General features: G+C 43.5%; 1 protein-coding gene across 2 annotated transcripts in view; it reads left to right on the forward strand.

Moving 5' to 3' along the window:
- The window catches only part of EPB41L4B (erythrocyte membrane protein band 4.1 like 4B), a 125,860-nt gene that overhangs the window by 76,177 nt on the left and 28,105 nt on the right, over positions 1-21,578 (forward strand). For both annotated transcript variants that reach the window (XM_063081812.1, XM_063081811.1), the window contains exons 16-17: positions 15,506-15,705; positions 18,116-18,234. In XM_063081812.1, the coding sequence (XP_062937882.1) occupies positions 15,506-15,705; positions 18,116-18,234 (319 nt within the window). The remainder of the gene's footprint in view (positions 1-15,505; positions 15,706-18,115; positions 18,235-21,578) is intronic.

Below are 21,578 nucleotides of genomic sequence, written 5' to 3' on the forward strand. Positions count from 1 at the left end.
CTCTGATTAGAGGTAAACTTTTTTTTTTAATGGCCATGATGTTAAAAAGTGTACGGATGGCTCCATCATCATAATTAGCTGTCCACTCAGCATAGCTTTGCACTTCCTTAGGCCTATGGTGAAGCAGAAGAATGTGGGGATTCTAGTGGTTTTTTATATGGCCTTAATTCATCATTAATCCCCCCCACACATCTATGAAACCAAGTCTGCGTCTTTGTTCTGCTCTCGTCACTTCAGAAGCAAGGGATGAGTGAAGTCCTGCCACTGGGGAAGGACCAGGCATGGGTGCACACTGGTCTAAGCACCTGCGCCAGGATTAGAGCCCATGGTGGGGAAACAGGTGGAAGTCTGCAGAAGCGAAATGGCAGGATGCTGCAAGCCCGATGAGAGGTCTAAAAAGACCACAGGGTGACATTCCAATTTTGGGGGGGACAAGAGCCCCTCAGTTCTTTTACCATTTTTAGGTGAAAGGTGGAAACCAGAATCTCACACAGTTTGAATCCCAGCTTTGTCACTTCCTAGCCATGTGATCTTTGGCTCATTTCTTCTGTACGTCTCATCTTCCTCAGCCCAAAATGGAAACTACCAATATCTCACTGTTAAGAGAATTAAATGACATTATGTTGTATGTAAGGCACTTTGCACGGTGATTGGTGCTAGTCAATAGCCGTTTTTAGTGGGTTTTGAGATGTAAGGCTTTAGCTGTCCATGTGGACAGAAAAAGGCCAAGGAGATTCAAAGTCTAGCTCAAGAAACAGTGTGTCTCATAGACTGATGAGCTGATATATATAGTCTTAAATTTAGCAGTGAAAAGGGGTGCTTGCTTCCAAAAGAATGATCAGCTGGAAGAGGGTTAACACAGTACATACAGACACATCTCTGAAACTCTGTAACAAGCTAGGAGCGGAAACACCATGGGGATCTTTTGAGAGGGAGTAAAAAGCGAAATAGAAATGATATTTCTGTCTGAGAATACTAGGAAATAACTGTCCAGGCGGAATATGGACAATGCTTTCCCATCTGCAAACGGCAGAATTGGCACAGAGTAGGGATCTGATGAGACTGCTGAGAGTACATTCTGCTGGTACAACTGAGACTCCAAAGTTTAGAGAATTGAAGCAGCATCTGTTCAGTTTCCAACCTAACTTGGGATTTCACCTTAGACAAAGCAGAGGAAGCATTTAACTGTCAGGAGACTGACTAGAAACTTAGTAATAAAGGGAACCAGTATGGGTCTTTTACATTTTTTAAATAGGTAATACAGACATGGTAAAAATTCAAACAAAAATGTCTAGTTTTCCTTTTCAACTTATTCCCCAGTTCTATAGTTGTTCTCGGAGGTGAACATTGTTAGTATTGTCAATCCAGAGCTACGTATACACAAACACACTTATTTAACCCAATCGATATTGATAAACATTTAGGCAGCTTCAACTCCCTAAAATTACTTGTGCTGCTGTTTTCGTATGTCCTATTTGTGATATGTGTAGAACAAATTGCCCAGAAGTTGAACTGGTAGGTCAGAAGTTTACCTGCATTCAGATCCCCACATCAGCCAGCCGCCCAGAAAAAAAACGTTATGTGCATATTTAATTTGGATATTGCCTAATGAAATCTCCCTCCAAAGATATTCTACTTGTTTACACTCCACCCCGACACATGCTCAGACTGACATTCACACCAGTGAGTGACAGTTCCGTGACCTCACAGGAAGCAAGCTCACAGTCTTTGGTAGCTTTTATTAACTTTTGTTAGTCTGATGGTTAAAAAACGGAATTTCGTTTGAATTAACATTTCTGTGTGAGGGAGGTTGCACAACTTTTCATCTCTCTGCATGCCATTTGTTATTTGTTTTCCGAGAACCATCTGAAAACCCTGTTCTTGGGTCGTGCTCTAATAAAGATCAAGCTGATGAAGTGCATTAACCATGACATCTTAGCATTTACAATAGTGAAGAAAGGGGAGTCTGAGAAGAGTTGATATTTACCAGACGTTTTTTGAAAGCAGATTTCCAGAAGTTCAGGTAACAGTATGATAAACCCTGGAGAGCTGAAAAAGAAATATGGGCAACATAAAAACAGCTGGGATAAAGGAATTGATTTATCTGTGTTTCCTGTTTGGGAGTTTAGTGAGAATGTTCTGCTCAGACTTCTTAAACACCATTCAGAAATTGTGAATTTCCCTGGTGCATTTGACCACGGAAGAACATTTGCTTTTAGTTATATTTGCTTTTTCCCTTATATATTTGTTTATTTATTTGGCATCTGGCTAGCACAGGGATTGAACCCTGGACCTTGGTGTTACCAGCACCATGCTCTAACCAACTGAGCCAACCGGCCAGCCCTACTTTTAGTTACATTTAAATTTCTAATGTATTGGATCTAAAATCGGAGCCGCATCCCAAGACTCATCTGTGATTTTATTGGCGGGAAGGCTGCAGAATTTAACATACCAAAACTGCAGTAGTCTAGGAATCCACTAAAAAAGGTTGGAATAATTAGAAGAACATCCCTGTAGGCTTATGTTTCAAGAAACCTGCTGAAGCCTACTTAATCATCCCCACTTTCTGCAGCTGAGACCTCAAAAGTGAGAGGTGTTGCTATGCTCATGACTCAACCAGCCTCATTCCGTGGCTGAGTAATGGACACTATATATCAAAGGCAATTAGACCATCAAGTCCTTAAAATTTGGCCCACTGTGTGGCCTCAGAGTCTAAAGAGTTGACAGTAGAAGCTTCTGAAAAACCTAGAAGAATTGGGGAACAGAGAGGATCATTTTAGGAGATTTTTAAGCACTAATGAATATCAAAATAGATTATTCCTCGTCTCTATCACCTCAGTAACACGTATCCAGTTTTCAACTCCAGCTCCAGCTCACACTGGTATCTTGTGCAATTGAAATGTCTAAAACCTACCCTTAACAGATTATGCATTTTATTCATCTAACCTGAATTTCATTCTGGAATGAGTAATGTTTTAATTTCATTCATTCATTGAGTTGGATGGTATCTGGGGCACTCCCAGAAATAAAACTCACAGCTCATGCCTGAGTCTTCCATAGCTCTCAGGATGCAGAGGGTGTTAAAGAACTGATATTTAGACATTATTTTGCACACTAGCAGCTGAGCTTTTGTGACAGTGATCATTTTGTCTTACTGTTCCTTGAGGGATCCCATATAACACTGTTTGGGGATGCACTTAAAGCAGTGGTTAGAAGCAAGTCTTAATGCTGTCGCCTGCCTGAAAAAAGAAAATTCATTTAAGGCAAAGAGGGGCACTGGGACACAGAAATGAGAGGCTTCAAAAATCTGAAAGAAACCATGAAAGGAAAGGACTGTTAGGCTTATTAGAAGTGAATGGTGTAAAGGGAGACAACTCTATTTGTGTCCATTTTTGTTTTTTTGAAGGCAGGAAAAAGATGAAATACACTCTTAGTCATGAGCCCCTGAGCAAAAATGAACTTATGAAATAGTAATTCTCTGAACTCAGATCCTGAAATTGATCTGAAATTGCTGACATCCTAGGTCTCGCTGCAAAATTATAGATCCCTTCCTCACAGCTTGAGGAAGACACCTCAGCGGCATGCGTGTGTGCACATATCCACACACCAGTGAAGACACACAATGAGAAGGCTGTTGCAAATCTTAGCATGTATAACATCAAGACAAAAGGAATTTTCTGGCAAAAAATATCAAGTCATGTTCAGCCATTCACTGAAATGATTTGATAGTTCACCAAAGGAAAATTCCAGGCTCAAAGATGGAGGCACATATTCTACACTAGGTCACACAGGACAGAGACGCAACCACCACTGAACATTACAGGCTCCATCATTCCTTAGGATGTGGAATATGTTACTCTACAGGTTTTCAGAGACTAAATAATATAACGTTAGGATCAACTGGGGAATTCATGACCACAGTGGAACTTTTATGAATAGAGATTTGATAAATCACTTAAGGAGAATTAAAATCTAATGCACTAAAGCATTTATTGGACAGATATTTCCCATGCATCTACACTGTGCCAAGTACTGGTATGTTGAAGAAGATGCCATATTTGGCTCCAGGTAGCTGATAAACTAATTAAAACAGAGTTCCCAATCTAGTATGGAATCAAATGCCACCTGCGTTAACACTAGAATTGCTTGGAAGGTTGAGTGCTTGGAAAAATGTCTTGAAAGAAATACACATTGGGAAATTTTCCGTCTGCCAATAAATATATAAAGGAATCTAAACCACACCAAAAAATATAATTTTGACGTTTTTAAGAGAAAAATAAAGTAGTCATCTTTCTCTCTAGTCTTTCTTTTAAATAAAACCGCTATGTTACTATAAGAATCATTCATAGTGTATTACATTTCTGTGATGTTGAGACAATCTTTTTCTGAAACCCATTATGAAAAAAGTACAGTTTTTCAACTATATACTTTTCTTACTGCCAGATATTATGCTTGCACTGAATTCCATAAGAACTCGTAACAATATGTTGGTCTGTTTAGTCTTTCCTAAATTAAAATTGAAATAAGTGAGAGGTATTTATGGTACCAGGAGGAGTAAATGCACCTTCCCTCATCTCTCACTTGGACATGGCAGAGATCACATTATATCACTGAGCTACAGTTCCTGGCATATAAATGCTCACTAAATGTCCAAAAATGCAGTGTCAGGGGCCCAGATAAGTGAAGGTATTTCCCTAAGGTCATATAGCTAAACAGCAAAGCCAAGGCTAAGTGCCAACCAGCATCCCTTTTTGATCATTAGGCTCCTTTCACTCTCATGGCAAAGCAGTGTTGCTTAGCACTGAAGAGGGCACAGGGCTGTAGAGTCAGGTTGCCTGGATTCAAATCCCAGGTTTGCCATTTACTAGCTGTGTGAGTTAGGAAAGTTACTTAGTCTTTTTGTTCCTATTTCCTTGTCTGAGTAAGGATAATGATAATTGTCCTTTCTTCACGGTTGTTGGAGGAGTAAGTAAGTTAACTGAGGGCACAGTGCTGGACACTCAAAAGCATTAGCTTTTGGTTTTGTTCCTCTGTGAGTATTTAAAGAACATGATTAATGCCCTGGTGTTCAGTCAGAAGGTGTGATTCTGGCTGACACCATCTGCTGTAAAAATACAGTACTCCTGTGTGTTCTCCTAAGATCCAATTTGGAGAGCCACAGTTCTGGGCGAATGGACCCAATATTAACTAGGGGTGGTGCTTCCCAACTTTTTCTTGTCCTTGGCACACCTAGTAATATGTTTCTGTAATACACTGGGGTAAGCAGACAAAGCTGCTTGAGGATCCAGACTCCCCAAGTGTGGTCCACTTACTCCAAGGACTGGGAGAATACATGGTTCAGCTCACTTGGAACCCTTCTGAGCCTTCTTGTTTGGGAAGCTCTACTGAGATATTTGTCAGCATCTCTCTGATGCTTTAGTTTTGATTAGGAATGTGCAATTGTTCCCACATAGGCCTAAAAGTAAAACAGGAACCAGTCTCCCAACCAGGCTCCCCTGGAAGGTGTTTGGAGAACTTGTGTGCTATCCGTGTGCCACTGTGTGGCTACACAGTCTCTGATCCTGCCTCCAGGAACCTTGCCGTGGAGTTAAAACACATGACATGAATAGGTGACAGAGAAACTCTGAGAAACAAGTAGCACAGAAGTGTGCAGTGAGCAATCCAGACAAGACGCTGGGGGGCTTTGGATAGAGGATATTCACTGTGTTTTCCTATGAGGGATGTCAGTCTGGCACAGTACCTGTGGAGGACTTCTTGGCCATCCAAATATTGGCATTCTGTTAAAAGGAGAGCATCTGTCAATTTCTTGGCCTACCTGTTTGATCATTTGGCTTGTTTGGAAGGTAGAAGAAATACTGCAGATTTTGCTGTTCTTAATTCTGGTCAGCAAGGAAGACTAGGTGGGAAATGTGTGATAAGATCCCTGGAAGAAAATAACTCTGATGTCTTGGAATCGTTAATATGAAATGAGTGGAATTCAGTGTTTAATCTCCATGTATTCTAATCTTTAGAAAATTTGATTTTAAAACATCAAAGAAAAGATAAACCTAAAGGAAATATTTTTCTGCTTTGTGATTAGCCAAGTCCTTAAGCTCAGAAAAATAGCCTCCCAGAATACTGAGAATATTTGCCTTTGTCAATGCAGGGTCAGCATCAGTACCCTTTGGAAAATTAGGGAGTCTTGGGGAAATGCCCGAAGAGTAGGCAGGGAGGTGTCATACAGTTTCTTGGAAAATGAATTCCAAAAACTGGACTGATAATTCCAAAAACTGGTGATACTCCGGAAAGTTTGAGAACAGAGTCTTTCTTAAGTTCACAGTAAAAGAAGTAGTGTTCACTAGGAACAGCTTGGATTTTCTCAGAATGTCATGCTAATCTTTCAGATTCTTAGTAAGCTAAGTCTGACCGGATACATAGAATTTGTCCGAAACCAACATTTAATATTAAAACACTAGACAATCAACAAACTTCAGAAATAAGACATGGATGACTGCTAACATTCAGTATCATTCTGGAGGCTTTACCAATGCAATAATGCTAAGAAAACAGAATAAGGAATAAGATGCTGGAAAGGAAGAAACAAAATTCGTGTGATTATCTTCTTAAAATATAAGTGAATTTCAACTAATAAGAGATCAGCAAAATGGCCAGAGACAGAAATATCCTAAAGTCAGTTGCTTTGTGTATCTAGTCATAAAAAATTAGAAGAAATGTAATAATTAATGAGATCTCATTTTTAATTGGGGCAAAACTAAAAAATACCGAAGAATAAAGTTAATAAGATATGTTGCATACCTTAATGAAAAAGTTAAAAATTCTAACCAAAAGACACTTAAAAAATCTGAGTCAATGGATAGAAATATGTTCCTTATGAATACATTCCACCAAATTAATTCATAATATCTAATGCTCAGAATCAGAACTCTAATGAGATTTTGGTAGTAACTTGAATTCTAAAGTTATCTGGAAGACTAAGTACATGAAAACAGTGTGTTAGTCCGTTTCTGTTTCTTATACCAAAATACCGGGAACTGGGTAATTTATAAGAAAAAGAAATTTATTGCTTACAGTTTTGGAGGCTGGGAATTCCAAAGTCCAGGGAACACTTAATGCAGGGGTAACCTCTCATGTGCTCTTCTTTTAAAACCCTCAGAACCACCCCTGACCACCATTATTAATCCATTCACTAGGCACGGTCCTACAATCTAATCACCTCTTCAAGGCCTCACCTTTCAATTACCATAATAGGATTTCCCACCCTCAACAGTTACAGTGGGGATTAAGCTTCTAATATATGAACTTTGGTGATACTATTCAATCAATCCACAGCAAATAGCTAAGGAAAAAAAAAAAGAATGATGTGGGAAAGGGAATGCAATTTATGAGATCAGATATAAAAACGTATTAAAACAAGTAATTAAGACAATCTGATACTGGTTTAGCAATAGATAAAAAGATCAATAAAAGTATGAAGAGTCTAGAAACAGGCACAGGTTTATATTGTGTATCAGTCACGGGAATCAGGAAAACTGGAACTACTCTAGGCATTTCTTATAGAGGGAATTTAATACAGGAATTTGGTTATACAAGGGATGAAAGAACTAAGAAGCTAAATTGGACAGTAAGGCAACCCAGAAATTAGCAACAACCAGAACCTGCTTATCATTCCTAGAGTGGGAGGGACAACGTGACAAAGGGAGGAAGCAGTGTCTGAGCACCCCAGAGCTAGGGCCATAGGAAGCCAGTCCAGTAGGAGCTGGAGCCACAGAAGACTGACAGCTGCTGCCGCAGACATCACCTGAGGCACCAAGAGATGGAAGATAAATACCCAGACTCATCTCTTTCCACCTTCCAGTCTCTGTCAGTGCCTCCCATTGGCCAAACCTACCTAGAAGCCAGAGGGCAGGGAGCCCGGGAAAGACAGTTCCTTGGAAACAAAGTCAGTCAGGGGGAGAGCAGGGAATGGATCTGAAAGAATTCAGAAAAGTGACTGGCACATAAGAAGATGGCATTTCAAGTTCATGGGTCAAGGTGGATTATTATTTTGACAATGTTGAAACCATTGGTTCTCCATTTCAGAAAAAGTTAGAAATTAACTCATAATATACATATAAATTCCTGATGAGTTTATAATCTGAATGTGAAAAATAAAAAGATAAAGTGGGACGCTCATTCTCATGCCAACAGTGAGCTTAGGCGAGTCCCTTCACCAGTCTGTGCATTGTCAGCTCCAGGCCTTAGCACATGCGGTCCCCTCTGCCCGGAATGCCCAGTGCAGCCCCTCCCCCAGCCCACTGTCACTCATCCTTCAGGACATCACCTGCTTCTAGCATCACTACCCCAGGAAGTCCTTCCTGTTGGCTCCTCCCCAAGCTGGGTTGGGCATCCCTCCCTGGCTTATTCTTATCAAAGAAACAGTGAACTCATTGAGGGCAAAGACATCTCATTTGTCTTTACCCTGTGCTTAGCACAGTGCCAGACAGAAGAGTTGGCACTCAAATATTTATCCAGTGCACTGATATTTAATTTATCCTCAGTCTAACCAGCATTAGTTGAGCACCTGCTATTTGCTTAGCACTTTTCTTAGCTCAGTGGAGGACACAAAACATGTGGTGTGATGGTCTCTGTTCCTGCAGAGCTTACTGTACAGGTGGGAAGATGAGATGCATACACAAGGATGCCCTAGCCCCTGGGGTTCTGAGGAAGACTTGGATTTTTCTGACAAGTGCATTTGCTGCCGTAAATAGAAGACTAGACAGATGGGAAGATGCAGCAGATGGGCAGCGAGCAGAGAGGTGGGAGTCCTGGATCATGTCCCAGGCCCAGCCAGTTACCTGCTGTGTGAACTGGTCACCTCCCTCCCCATAGTGAGCCCCCGTTTCTCCATATGCAAAATGAGATGGTTGGATTAGAGCAGTGGTTCTCAGCCCTGGCTGCACATTGGATTTAGAGATAGATTACAATATAATTGTTCTGGGGTAGGACATGGCCGTCGATATTTCTATTGTGTCAATAAAGTCCCCTATGACACAATCCACAGTGGGATCAGTAGCTCTCTGGAGTTGGAGGCAGAATGGGAGTGGGGTCTTTCCCTGAGAGAAGAGAAGAGAAAAAATTAGATCTGGTTCAACATCTCCCGTTGAATTTGCTAACAGGGCACATTATTTACCTTTGCTGAGCCCTAGTGTCAAACAAGGCATCAGCAGCTTCCTTGCAGGGTAACTGTCACATTAAAGCACCTAGCACAAGGCGGGGCACATGGCAGCCCCTTCTTCTGCACCTGATTCCCTATCAACTGCTGGCTCATGGAAGCAGAGGCTAAACCCTACATATCCCTCGGCCACCCACTCTGAAAACCAGGACTTGTGACCTCCTTTCCACAATGCCAGAAACCACGTGAGCCTCAGCCTCTAATGATGGTGAACACGGAGCTGACCTCTCTCCTGAGCCTGAGCCAAGATCCCTGAGGCTTGTGGGCTGCTGAGTGCTCCCGGACCTTCTAGTGTGGCTTGACCTTCTCTAAGGCCCCTGTGAACAGGGCAGATGCACAACCTAGGGGACACCATTGACGTCATAGTCTACATGAATGGCACCTTCAGGAGTTCTGCAGGGAACAATCCATGAGGCCACAAGCCATTTCCTTAACGGACCCACAACCTCACACAGCTTCTCCGTGTTAGAATCTTCGGGATGGTCCTCCATGTGTATGAGCTGAGAGAGCTCCCAGGTCATGCCTGCTTAGGAACTGTTGCTCTTCTAGAAACCCTTAACCTGACCAGATTCCTGAGTTCAGTTTCAGGCAGCCTCTCTGACCCTCATCTGCCTCTTTTCCCATTTCTCTTTCTTGGTCTCCCCATAAGTAGCTGTAAAATGGAAGTCACACGTGCATATTTTATTTAACATGTTATTAAGTGCAATTTCTTACTCCCTGCATGTATATATTTTTTACTGTTTAACTCGTCACTCTGGTTTTTTTTTTGAGATAAAAAACCACACACTTTTAACTTGGAAAGACAAGTGCATGATACCACTGCGCCCTTCCAAGTCCCTGGCAAACATCATTAATCCATCACAGCACTCTGCCCTGGAGCTGGGCACAACCTCGGGATCCTTCTCAATCTTGCAGTCCAAGCAGAGAGTGAGAATCAGTTGGAGTTGGCATGAGAGATGATATCTATTTGCCATCGCTCAGAGTCTCTTACTCAAAGCTCTCCAGCTCCACTTCCAGCCCTGAAAGTGCACCAGACCTCTGTTGCAAGACATCTTTCCCTTTGGGTGTTCACTCTCATGCTCGTTGCAACCCGTTTGATGCTCAATTATAGTCTTCTGTCCTCAAAGCAGCCATTGGTCTCCACCTTCTTTTTTCTATTAACGACATGCCATTTGCCTGATCCTCCAGGTTAAAAAATTTGGGGTTTTTGGACCCCTTGCTGTCTCCCTGTTCTCCTTTTCTCAAATCCAGCTGATGCCCTTATCCTGCTGCCCTCTTTTAAATATTTCTGTATTTGTCTCTCCTGCCTACACAATGACAGTTCCCACTCTGACCTTTAATAGGCTGCAGCAGCAAGGAAGGAAGGCAAGGGAAAGACAAGCCACAGTTGTGCAGCCCTCTCCAGTCCTCCCAGGCAAAAACGGACTTGCTCTGTTCTGAACTCCCCATCTGTGCACCTCCTTAGGACAGATATTATTTTCAACACATTTGAGAGACAGGAAACTAATGTTAACAGGCTTTTTTTTTCTCTCACATTTATTTATTTGTTTATTTTTATTTTTTTTTACATTTAAGGTGTTGTGGAGCAGTTGGGGGGAGGGAGAGAAGGAAAGGGGGAGGGGGATATGGTGAGAGGAAGAAGAAGGGGGGTGTGGTCGAGGACTGTGGCACCCCCCTCATTCCTGCAGGGGAGACCAGGGGGCTTCTGGTGGCAGCTCAGTTGTGGCTTGGCTGGATGTGGACTTCAGAGCAGCATGGCTGAGGCCCTCAGCATGCCCCCAGCCTGGGAACCCAGGGTGGTGCTTCTGGTGGCCGCTCGGTGGTTGTTGCTGGGCTGGATACAGATGTCAGGGGGGCGTGGCTGAAGCCTTCGGCCCCCCACTGCCCCAGCTCAGGGGCCTGGGCAATTCCAGCAGCAGTTCTGTGATCATTGCTGGGCTTGATGTGGACATCAGGGCAGCGTGGCTGAGGCCCTTGGCCCCCAAGCCAGGGCACTTCTGGCATGGCCTGGTGCTTGTCACTTGGCTAGATGCAGACATTGGGAGGGGCATGGCTGAGGCCCTTGGCCCCCCTCCACCCCAGCTTGGGAGCCCAAGGGGCTTCCAGTCCTTCTGGGTTTTATGGGTATTCTTTGGTGGTGATAGACATTTATGGTTAATATCAGAACTTTGTCTCTGATCTGTGGGTTTTTTGTTTTTTGTATCAGTTCTCTGTTGGATTATTAGCTATTCCCACCACTTACACTCTGCACTGGATGTAATTTGTTGTCCTTTGCTTACTTCTAAAATGGGGGAATTTCTTGTGGGAACCAGCATTTGAGCCCTGTGGTTGAGCTAAATTAGTGCTTTGCTGCTGATTCTCTGGGGAAGGCTTTTTGTGCATCTCAGGTTTTAATTGACCTTGTGAGAACTTCTGGGTCTTGTGAGGTCAGGCACACCTGGGTTGTGTGGAAACTCTGGTCTGGGCCTGTGTCTTTTCAGCAACTGCCCCCCCTGCAGTTCTATATTCCTGACCAGTCTACACTGAATGGGCCTGTGCTAATTGGGGGGCAGATAAGCTGTCCATGCTGTGCCCCAAATGTTCCTCCGGTGGGCCTGTCTCCCCCACCGCCCATACTCCAAACACTTACCATGGGACGGGCCATGCACCGGTCCTTTGGGGTGACTCACCAGCCTCTGAGTGGCTCCTTTTCTCAGTTGTCTGTGGCCTGTCATTCCTGTGTGGGTCCACAGGAACTCCATTCACGGTCTTGCTGCCCTGGGGGCCAACAAGGCCCTCCTTTCCCCTTCAACCTCCAAGAAACTTCACAGGAAGGGTACAGCTATGACTTTTGCCAGCTCTTGCTCCATGTGCTCACCAACTGCAGCCTTGAAGTGGCCAGGGCTCAAAATGGTGGGAGGATCCTGTGTTTCTCTCATCGTGGCTTCTCCTGTCTTCATGAACTCCATAGGTATCTCCTCCTCTTCCCCTGAACTCACGGCCCCAGCTTGGTTGTCGTTGCTTTTTAATAGTTGTAAATTGGTTGATTGTGGGAGAGGGTGATGCTGGGGACGGTCTATTCCTCCATCTTGATCTGAAGTCTCCTGTTAACAGGCTTTAGAGTCTACAGAGCTGTTGTCAAATCCCAGCTCCATAACTTCATTAATCCTTGCTTCCTTCCTTCGTCCGTCCACCAAGTATTTATGGAGTACCTCTGTGTATCAAGCAAAGGTCTCCACTTTTATAAAAATAGGACATTTTATGTAAATGTCCTAGTGCATGGTACCTGGGACATAGCAAGTACAGGATAAATAGTTGGGGGAAGAAAAGATGGTTCTCAGATCCAGAAATTGCCTAACCCACCTCGTATTACAGTTGAGGAAACTGAGGACCAGAGCAACTGTCCAAGGCTCCCCTGCAAGGTTGGGGTGGAACCTCCACTTGGTGCATTATGTGCTGCCCCATTGCTGCTTCCATGGGGAGGGTGGATTCCCTGATGATGTTTCAGGTTGGAGAGGCAAGGATGGGTCGTGATCCCCAGAATGCAAAAGTGCACATGTGCATTTGCGTGTGTGCACACAGGCACACACACACACATACACACAATGTAGGACTGTCCTTGAGCAAAGTCTCCAGGAGGCAGCCAGGGTGGATCAGAGATCTAGCTCTTGGGGCAACATGGGGAACAAGCAGTGCCATTTCTTCCAGAATATATCCTGCATCTGCAGCCAAGGCCTCCCTGATACCCACTTCCCCCAAGGTCCCCAAGGGACAAGCCGGCAAGCCCTGCCCACAAATGACTTTGGAAATATCCCATTGGGCAGCTTACCTCACTCCTCACACATAGTCCAGGCCCACCCTGCAGCAGTCTCCTAACAGAGAGATACTGGAGTCTCCCTCCCACTGGTCCGTCCTCCATACAGCACTCAAAATGATCTTTCTGGAATGTAACTCCCTTGCTTAAACAGTTTCCGTGGCGCCTCGTTGCCCTCATGATAACTGGCACAGTTAACCCTTCAGAAGCAACCGCAGCTTGTCATCTTCTCACCTCACTTCCTCTTCTCCAGACATCCTGCTCCTAGACCAAACACTGCTCCTTTGCTCATGCTATTCCTTAGGCCTGTAGCAGCTGTGTCTACCTTTTCCACCTGAAAAAAAATTACACATACACACAAACACACACAAATGATTAAAACAAAACAAAACAAAACAAAACAAACAAACAAAAACCCTCCTCTGATTTGGAGCATGGGAGAAACCCAACTACCTCCAGCAATTAATTAATTAATTAATTGTAAAGGCATTTACTGAACCTTATAATGGAGAAGTTCAGTGGTTAGAACCAGTTCCAGGTGTGGCTGGAACCAGGCGTTCAAATGATGCCATTAAGGTTCTTTCTCTCCATGCACCTTTAGCCTCTGCTCATCTTGTGTCCCTTTGTGCATTGGCCTCACTCCCACAGGTACAACTTCTTTGTGTCCAGGGGACATGGTCGCAAAGAGTCGCAACTCACAGCATCCTTATAGCCAGAGCTGGCTTATCTATTATGCACAGTAGGCGCAGTGCCTTGGGCTCGCAATACTTTTAGGGGCTCACAAAAATGTTTTAATTTTTTTTTTAATCGGAAGAAAGAAAATAATTTTTAGTTGAAAATGTTTTATTACATTATATTAATATATTTATTTTTATACAAATGCAGTTGTGAAATATAATTTTCAGTTTTTTTTAATATAGGAAGGATGAAGGCAAAAGTGCTGGGGGCCCACAGAAGTCACAATAAGGCCTTGTTTGACTCTCGCAAAGGAAGAGAGAACCTATCTTCCAGTTTTTATGTGTTAAATCTCAGGGAAAACTCTGTCCCAGACTGGATCATGTGGCAGAACAAATCACTGTAACTAGGATGGAGGAATTTGGCCAGGCTTGAGTCTCAGGCCTAACCCTGAGGGGAATCTATCAACCCCATACAAACACAAGGGATGGGGTTTCATGTGAGAAAGAAGACTCTGTTTCAAGAGTGTCCACCAAAGCTTTACCATCTCCCCCAAATGCTCCCTGCGTTATTAACTTTCCCTAACACCTTCCCCTTCCCCCAGGAGCAATAATTGCCTTCACTTCTACGCTGCCTCAGCAGTTAGTTCTGGTAAGATTGTAATAGACGGAATCACGGAGCTCTCTGCACTGGGTAGTGAGCTCCCTGAAGGCAGAGTGAAGGAGTGGATCGTAGAGATCTGGAATATGAGAATGAGCAGACAGAGGGCTTAGCCTTGCCTGGGAGTGTGAGGAGGGGGTCTTTATCTGGGTCTTAAAGCCTGGAAGTCTACCTACAAGAAGGGGTGTCTCAGCTGGGTGGAGAGATGAGGAAGGACTCTAGGGGGCAGAAAGACATGAAAGGTACCAGGATGGGAAGGAGGTGGGTGTAGAGAAGGATGTCTCAGGAGATGAGGCTGAAGAGAGAATGGGACAAGATCATAGGGTGTGAGTGCCAGATAAAGGAATTTGGATTTTATCCTGCAAACTGGGGCTCTTAACCTGGCTCCATGGAGAGGCGACAGGTCTGAAATTGTGTGTGGAATAATGTTGCCTCTTGTGCCTTTTTCTGCAGGGAAGGTCCATGGTATTCGTTGATTTCCAAAGGGGTTTCTTTCTTACAATGGTTAGGAATTACTAGTAACAGAGATGTATTCAGGCTCCTCAAAGAGGGAGTGCCATGCTCTGGAATGCAGTTGGAACAGCACTCTGTCAACTACTCTGGAGAATGGGCTGAAGGAGCAAGTAGAGGCCAGGAGAGCTGTTAGGAGTCTGTTGCAAGAGTGTGGGTGGGAGATGGCATGGGCTTCAAATAGGACAATATTGCTACAAACAGAGGGGAGCTACTGGAATGGCAAGACGTTGCAGCAGTAACCTTAGCAGGGGCTTTCTGCATGCTGGGGGGGATAGAAAGGAGGACCAAGTGACACCAAGACTTCCAGTTTATATCATGAGATCATGGATGGTTTACAAATTATTTTCTCTTATTGTTTTATTTCTTCCTACCATTTAGGGAATATATTTTCTTTAAAAAAAAAAAGGAATTATTTTATTTATTTTCAAAGTTGAGAATTTCTTTGAAAGTCTCTGATATATACAGATTTCCACTTTGTTCTTTTTTCTTTAAGTATGACATTGCCATTGTATCATATTTTTCAATAACCCTAGGGATCTGTTTGTTGGGCCTGTTTCTCTTGGTGTTTAATGCTTGGTGATCGTCTTTGAAAGTATATGCAGAACATCAAGGCATTCTGCTTTGCTAAATCCTGACTTTGTCAACCTCCACAGCTACCCGCTCCCTTCCCCAGTGCTCAGCATTTCGGACCGGCTGCCTTTTGGCATCGAGGAGAACGGGGGCACACCGTTCCCCACCAAGCCTCTGGGAAGGCATCACCACCAGCACCACCCAAGCTATGGCCTCTCGCTGACCCTGGAGAACAAAGAGGGGCCTTTGAGGTCCCCAAACTCCAGCAGTAAATCCCTCGCAAGTGAGTAGGGGTGGAGGGGGCAGGGGAGGGGTGGGGGAAGCAGTGCTCAGGGCATGAGCGCCTTCCCGAGACTCTCAAGACAGAGCCTTTCAGTGCAGTGCGTACAGCGGCAATGCTATGCTGCGCTACCAGGTTTGAGCAAGAGTGGACAAGAGCCTTATGCATTTAGGCAGGAGCAGTTTAGAGAACATGATTTACCAGTAAACTCCAATTTCATTACAGAGTAACAATTCTCTCTCCGCCTCATTTCTTGGTAGTTCGCTTGTGCAGTAACCAGCCCTGGTTCAAGCCAGTGGGAAATAGGAAGTGGGGAGGTGGTGGCAGGAATTTTTACTTTCCTAATTACAGAAAAATCCAGTTTGTCCCATTTCTGACATCCCACTTCCGAGAGCAAGGTGGCCTCAGGTAGATCCAGCCTGGCCACTGTTACAGGTCCCAGGAAAAGAAGTTACAGAAATAGAGAGTAAGCAATTAGAAACATTTTTAGCAATATTTTATATTGCAATTTTATATCTGTTAAACCTAATAAAAAAAAATGGGCTTGGATTTTGTATGTCTGTTATTTTATTTTTCTAGAAACTCACTTTTATTATATTTTACCAAAGAACTCATCTCTGATGAATGGGGGCAGGGTGGGAATAACTGGTTCTTTATCACATGTGGTTTGAAAAGCACTGAGGTAGATGCAAAGGTCAAGAGGCTTTGAATCCAGTTCTCACTGCTGAGCAAAGTCCCCTTTCTAGTCCTCAATTTTCTCATCTTTGAAATGGGTTGGAGGGTGTCCAGATGATCGCTGAGGAATCTTCCAACTTGGACATTTCATGAGTCTACGAGCTGGTGAAACAGACGAGCCATTCAGCCTTCACAAGGAACAATTCTGGGCTGGCTGAGCTGGAAATGGGAACTCGTCACCCACTTGGTGTTTAAGAATTGTCATTTTGTCCCCTCATCACTATCCATACTGCCCTTACCCTAGTCCCTGCCTCATCTCTTTGTATCTGGATGACTGTAATAGCCTCCTAAGGGACACCCTCTCCAGCACAATCTCCATAAAGAGCTGCCAAATTCATAGCTCTCACCAGATAGCTCTTAAGACCTTTCAATAGCTCTTCACCGTCCTAGGATAAAGCCCACACTTCTGAGCATGGCCACACACAGACCTTCATAGCCTGGCCTCTGCCAAGGTCTCCAGCCTTCCCTCATTCCTCACCACACTCTAGCTACATGGAACTACTCTCTTCTCACCAAATACTGTGCCAGGTCCCAGCTCTGTCCTTTGCACCTGTTCTTCCCTCTACCTGAAATGTCTTTCTCCACCCTAGTGAACTCCTACACATCCCTCAGAAGCCAGCTCAAAAGTCATCTTGTCAATGAAAAGTTCTCTAACACCTGTCCCCCATTCCTGGCTTTGGAGTGCCTTCCCTTTGTCCTATAGCAATTAAGTAAACCTTTTATCACCCTTAATTAGAATGTCTATGCATGCATCTATCTCTCCCATTAGACTAGAATAGTGTCTCATTTACCTTTTTATTTCAGCTCCCCAGATCCCAATTGCTAACAATACTTGGCACAAGTGTTTTAATATTATTAAGTATTTAATGTATTAATGAGCAAATTCAAGCCAGAGGGAGGAGCGGTGGCAAACTAGTCCAAAGTAGTACAAAAATCAAAATCAATGGATTTGGGGCTGGCTGGTTAGCTCAGCTTTTAGAACACGGTGTTGATAACACCAAGGTCAAGGGTTTGAATCCCAGTATCAGCTAGCCACCAAAAAAAAATAAAAATAAAAAAAATCAATGGATTTGATTTTAGAAACATAACATAGCTTTTTTTTTTTTTTAACTTTTTTTTAAAATTTTTGTCTTTTTCGTGACCGGTTCTCAGCCAGTGAGCACACTGGCCATTCCTATATAGGATCCGAACCCGCAGCGGGAGCGTCGCTGCGCTCCCAGTGCTGCACTCTCCCGAGTGCGCCACGGGCTCGGCCCCATAACATGGCTTTTAAGAGCACTTTATATGCCTGTTAGCCTGAACACTAATCTTTCCAATTTGCATAGTGCTTTCCCATTTTTAAAGCATTTGTACATGAGTGACCTGATTTAATATTCACAGCAACCCTGCAAGGTAAGTAATTTTATTTTTATTTTTAAATGGCTCAGAGGCTCAGAGAGGTAAAGCAACTTACCCAGGGCCATCCCGCTCATAGATTGGGGAGTTAGGCCTTGAAACCTTGACCTCAGATATTCTCTCATCCCATCAGCTGATGCTCACTCAAAGGATCCAAGTTGCTGGAGGAGGAGGAAGTGGGCAGAAAGGGTGCTGGGGGTTGGGCTCTGGCAAGCATCCCTTTCTCCCTATATCTATCTGTGTTTTCAACATCGCGGTATTCATTTCCCCTGGCCACTTGCAGAACTGAGTCCAGGAGCACCTGTCCTGTTCAGCGAAGCCACTGCTCACCTCAAGAAGCTGGAACTGGAAACTGTGAAGGCTGCTGGACCCTGGCCTGCTCTGCACATCAACATCAACAAGGTGCCAAGGCCCAGGGCCCTGCAATGAGCATGCATTTGGTGCTCACGTCAGACCTCTGATGATTACCCTGGCCTGCCTCCTGAACTGGTGCCTTTACCTTGGAGGGGTTTCTACTCCATGTTTCCTGACATTTTTGCTCAGGCCGTCTTTTAGGACAAAAATTCACTTAGCTTCATGGTGGGCGAATTACAGCACTAGGCATAGCTGTCAGTGTTTTGGCCGATAGGCTAGATCCATTTGTTAGTTGTCTCTCTCTCCTTCTAGACTGAAAGCGCCATGAGGGAGCGTCCACATTTACCTCTTTCCATTTTTACTGCTCTGTCTCCCTCTGCCAGTGCCTGGCACACAGTAGATGTTCAGTAACCATTTGCAGATGGACGGAAGGGAGGGATTGAAGTACAGAGGGAAGAAGGGTCAGGGCAGAAGCCAAGTTCCCTTTTTGGCTAAACTTCTTATCCAAATGGGCAGCCTTACAAAAACCAAACTTTATCTTAGAATTGTAAATGCCAGTGCTGGATTCGATCTGTCCTTTAGTTAACCTTCTCAACTTCTGAAACCAGAGGAGGGGAAATGACTTTCCCAAGGTCCCACAGAGTCCTTGGGCCCCCAATTGCCAGTCCATTTCCCTTTGCACTCCAACATGCATCTTCATGTGCTACACCAGGGTTTCTCAGCTTCGGCGCTAGTGACATTTTGGCCTGATGATTCTCTGTTGTGGGCGCTGTCCTGGGCATGTAGGATAGCCACAACCCACTAGATGCCAGTAGCAACCCCCATCCAGTTGTGACAACCAAAAATGTCTCCAGACGTTGCCAAATGTCCCCTGAAGGGCAAAATTGCCCAGTTAAGAACCACTGTTGTACACATATTTTAATTTTAGAATTTTAGACTATCCTAAAGGGATAGTCTTCTTCACTCATGGTTCATTTCTTCCACTCTAATGCTTAGCTTTGTCCCTTTATGAGAGGGAACAGGAAGAATCTGGAAGAACTGGCCTAGGAAACTCCTTACTTGCGCTGGTGAGCGTGGGAAAGTTGTACCTTCTGCTGGCTGTTCTTCCACCCTAGACTTCCAGGATTTCTCAGAAGACCCTCACTCCCCTGCTTTCCCCCTTCACCCACCCAGGCCCTGAGCAGGGCAGCCTAAAGTCCCTTTGGTCACTAATGGGCCCCAAATTCAGGTTTAACCTTCAAATCCCTGCTCACCTACTTTTTCTTCCATACCACCCTCCCTGATGGCCAGCTAAAAAGAATTCCTCCTGCAGGATGACACTTAACATTCACTCACTCAACAAATCTCTATCGAGTAGGCTTAGATTAGATGCTGGGGATTCAACCCAATACATCAAGTGCTCCTGGATTGGTCTTCTTGCTCTTAGTTTCCTGCTTTTCAACTTTTCTTCTGCAATACACATGGTGAATGGTTTTAATGGGAGCTTACCCAGAGTTTGACAAAATCCAAAAATATTGTGCAGCAAAGAACTCACAAGCTCTACAGTAATTTGTAGTTGCCGTGACTATTGGTGGGACATTTGTAGTTTGCTCTGGGTGATGGCATACCCAAGCACCTGTGAGTTACTGAACATGTCCCTGGAGCTCAAGCTATAACGTCCCTCTTTTCTCCTCCACTCAAAGAAATGCATCAGTAAGCAAGTAAGCTGGAGTGATGTGATTATACAGATTACTTTAACTTTGTCCTAACACATAAGCAAAGTGTATTACTTCACACTATGATTCTTTATTGTTGCTTTGCGCTGCTTTGCCCCCCCCCCCATGGATTTGTCACCCCACTTCCCCTGGGTGATGGAGATGAAAGGATTACTCAAAGCCCAACTCTTCTGAGCAGTGAGAGGCCCTGAAGTGGTTAATCTCCTGGAACCCTCAAGAGAGAGGCAACCCTTCCTTGGGAAATTAACACTGAATTGGGGTTCTCTTTCTGCATTTATTTTCCAGACCAGAAAGTTACAGGAAGAGAGCAAAGGTGGGGTTATAGTTTAACAGTATAGGCTGGTAACTTTCAGTGAAACAAGCCAGATGACATTCCAGTATGGCAATTAAATGGTCCTATCAACAACAGTTTGATCTTAGCAAACATTCCTTCCTATAGTAATTCTCAGTATCTTTATGTAACAATCAGTAACTAGCCTGTCTTTGAGCCAGCAACCTGCTGTGCCACAATTCTTATCTTGCAACAGAGACTTATACCCTGAGGGAAATTTCCAGTCCTCCACAAGGTCAATATTTGAAACTGCAAGGCTTTGGAAAACCAGGCCCTGTGAAGTACATATGCTTTATATTCCACACTTTATCATTAGTAAAACATTCCTTTCAACAGACTTCTTTTCTTATCGTGACACCACATTAGGGATCACTGGCTTGAACAGCTTATAAAGGTTTTTTTTCCTAGCCTCAAGGATCAAGAATCCTCTGATTTGTCTAAGGTCTGGGTAACTTCCTGTTCTTAATTTAATAGTGAGAAATCATTTTCACTACCCAGTTCCAAAGTTGTACCCAGAATTATCACAGGAATTTTAATATCCAGATTTTGAATGTGTAAACAATTTGTATAAACAGTTTAAATAAGCATCTGATCATTTCTTTATCCCCAGATGACATCTCCAAACAGATGGCCTGTTTCCAGCTACAATAATATCAAAGCCCAATTGTTGTTCCTTTGAATGTTTTTGGATCTGTATTCCCATATTGAACAATAAAGTATCTTTCTGTAATTCAAACTGATTGAATGTAAAATACAAACTATGGTCATGCAAAAGAGAGAAAGCACAACATTCTTGGAGCCTTCCACCAGGCTGGAATTATGATTTTATAATCCAGATGTTTGTCTCCCACAGAGATGCCTTTTATACAAACCAATTCATATAACAACACACAAATCTTCCAGAATTGATATTGGCCCTCTCCTGAGTCAGTTCATACAACTGAACACTACTGCTCTTGCTTCATCCAGATCAAACAGAAACAAGCCAGCTTGAATTTTATGTCCCAAAAAGCAGCTTAGAATTATTAACTTCAAGGGGAAAATCAATGCTGAATTCTCATTCTTATTTTAGCAGCATTCTATTTTTTTAAGTAGATCTTCGGCCATTACTGTCAGTATAACTATTTCCCCTTAAGCAATTGTCAAAAACCTCAAATGGGCTTTATAACCAACTTAATTCCTGTATCCCAGCATATCAATCCAAAAAATTAAATCCAATTAAAAATTAACTATACATTGACGCAAACATTCATTCAAGTATGAAACAAATATCTAAATGTAACAGAATTTACAAACACAAGGCTATACTGTAAACCTCATCTTTCAAAATAGTTAAGTTACTTATT

This window comes from Cynocephalus volans, chromosome 17 (assembly GCF_027409185.1).
Source record: "Cynocephalus volans isolate mCynVol1 chromosome 17, mCynVol1.pri, whole genome shotgun sequence".
NCBI classification, from domain to species: Eukaryota; Metazoa; Chordata; class Mammalia; order Dermoptera; family Cynocephalidae; genus Cynocephalus; species Cynocephalus volans.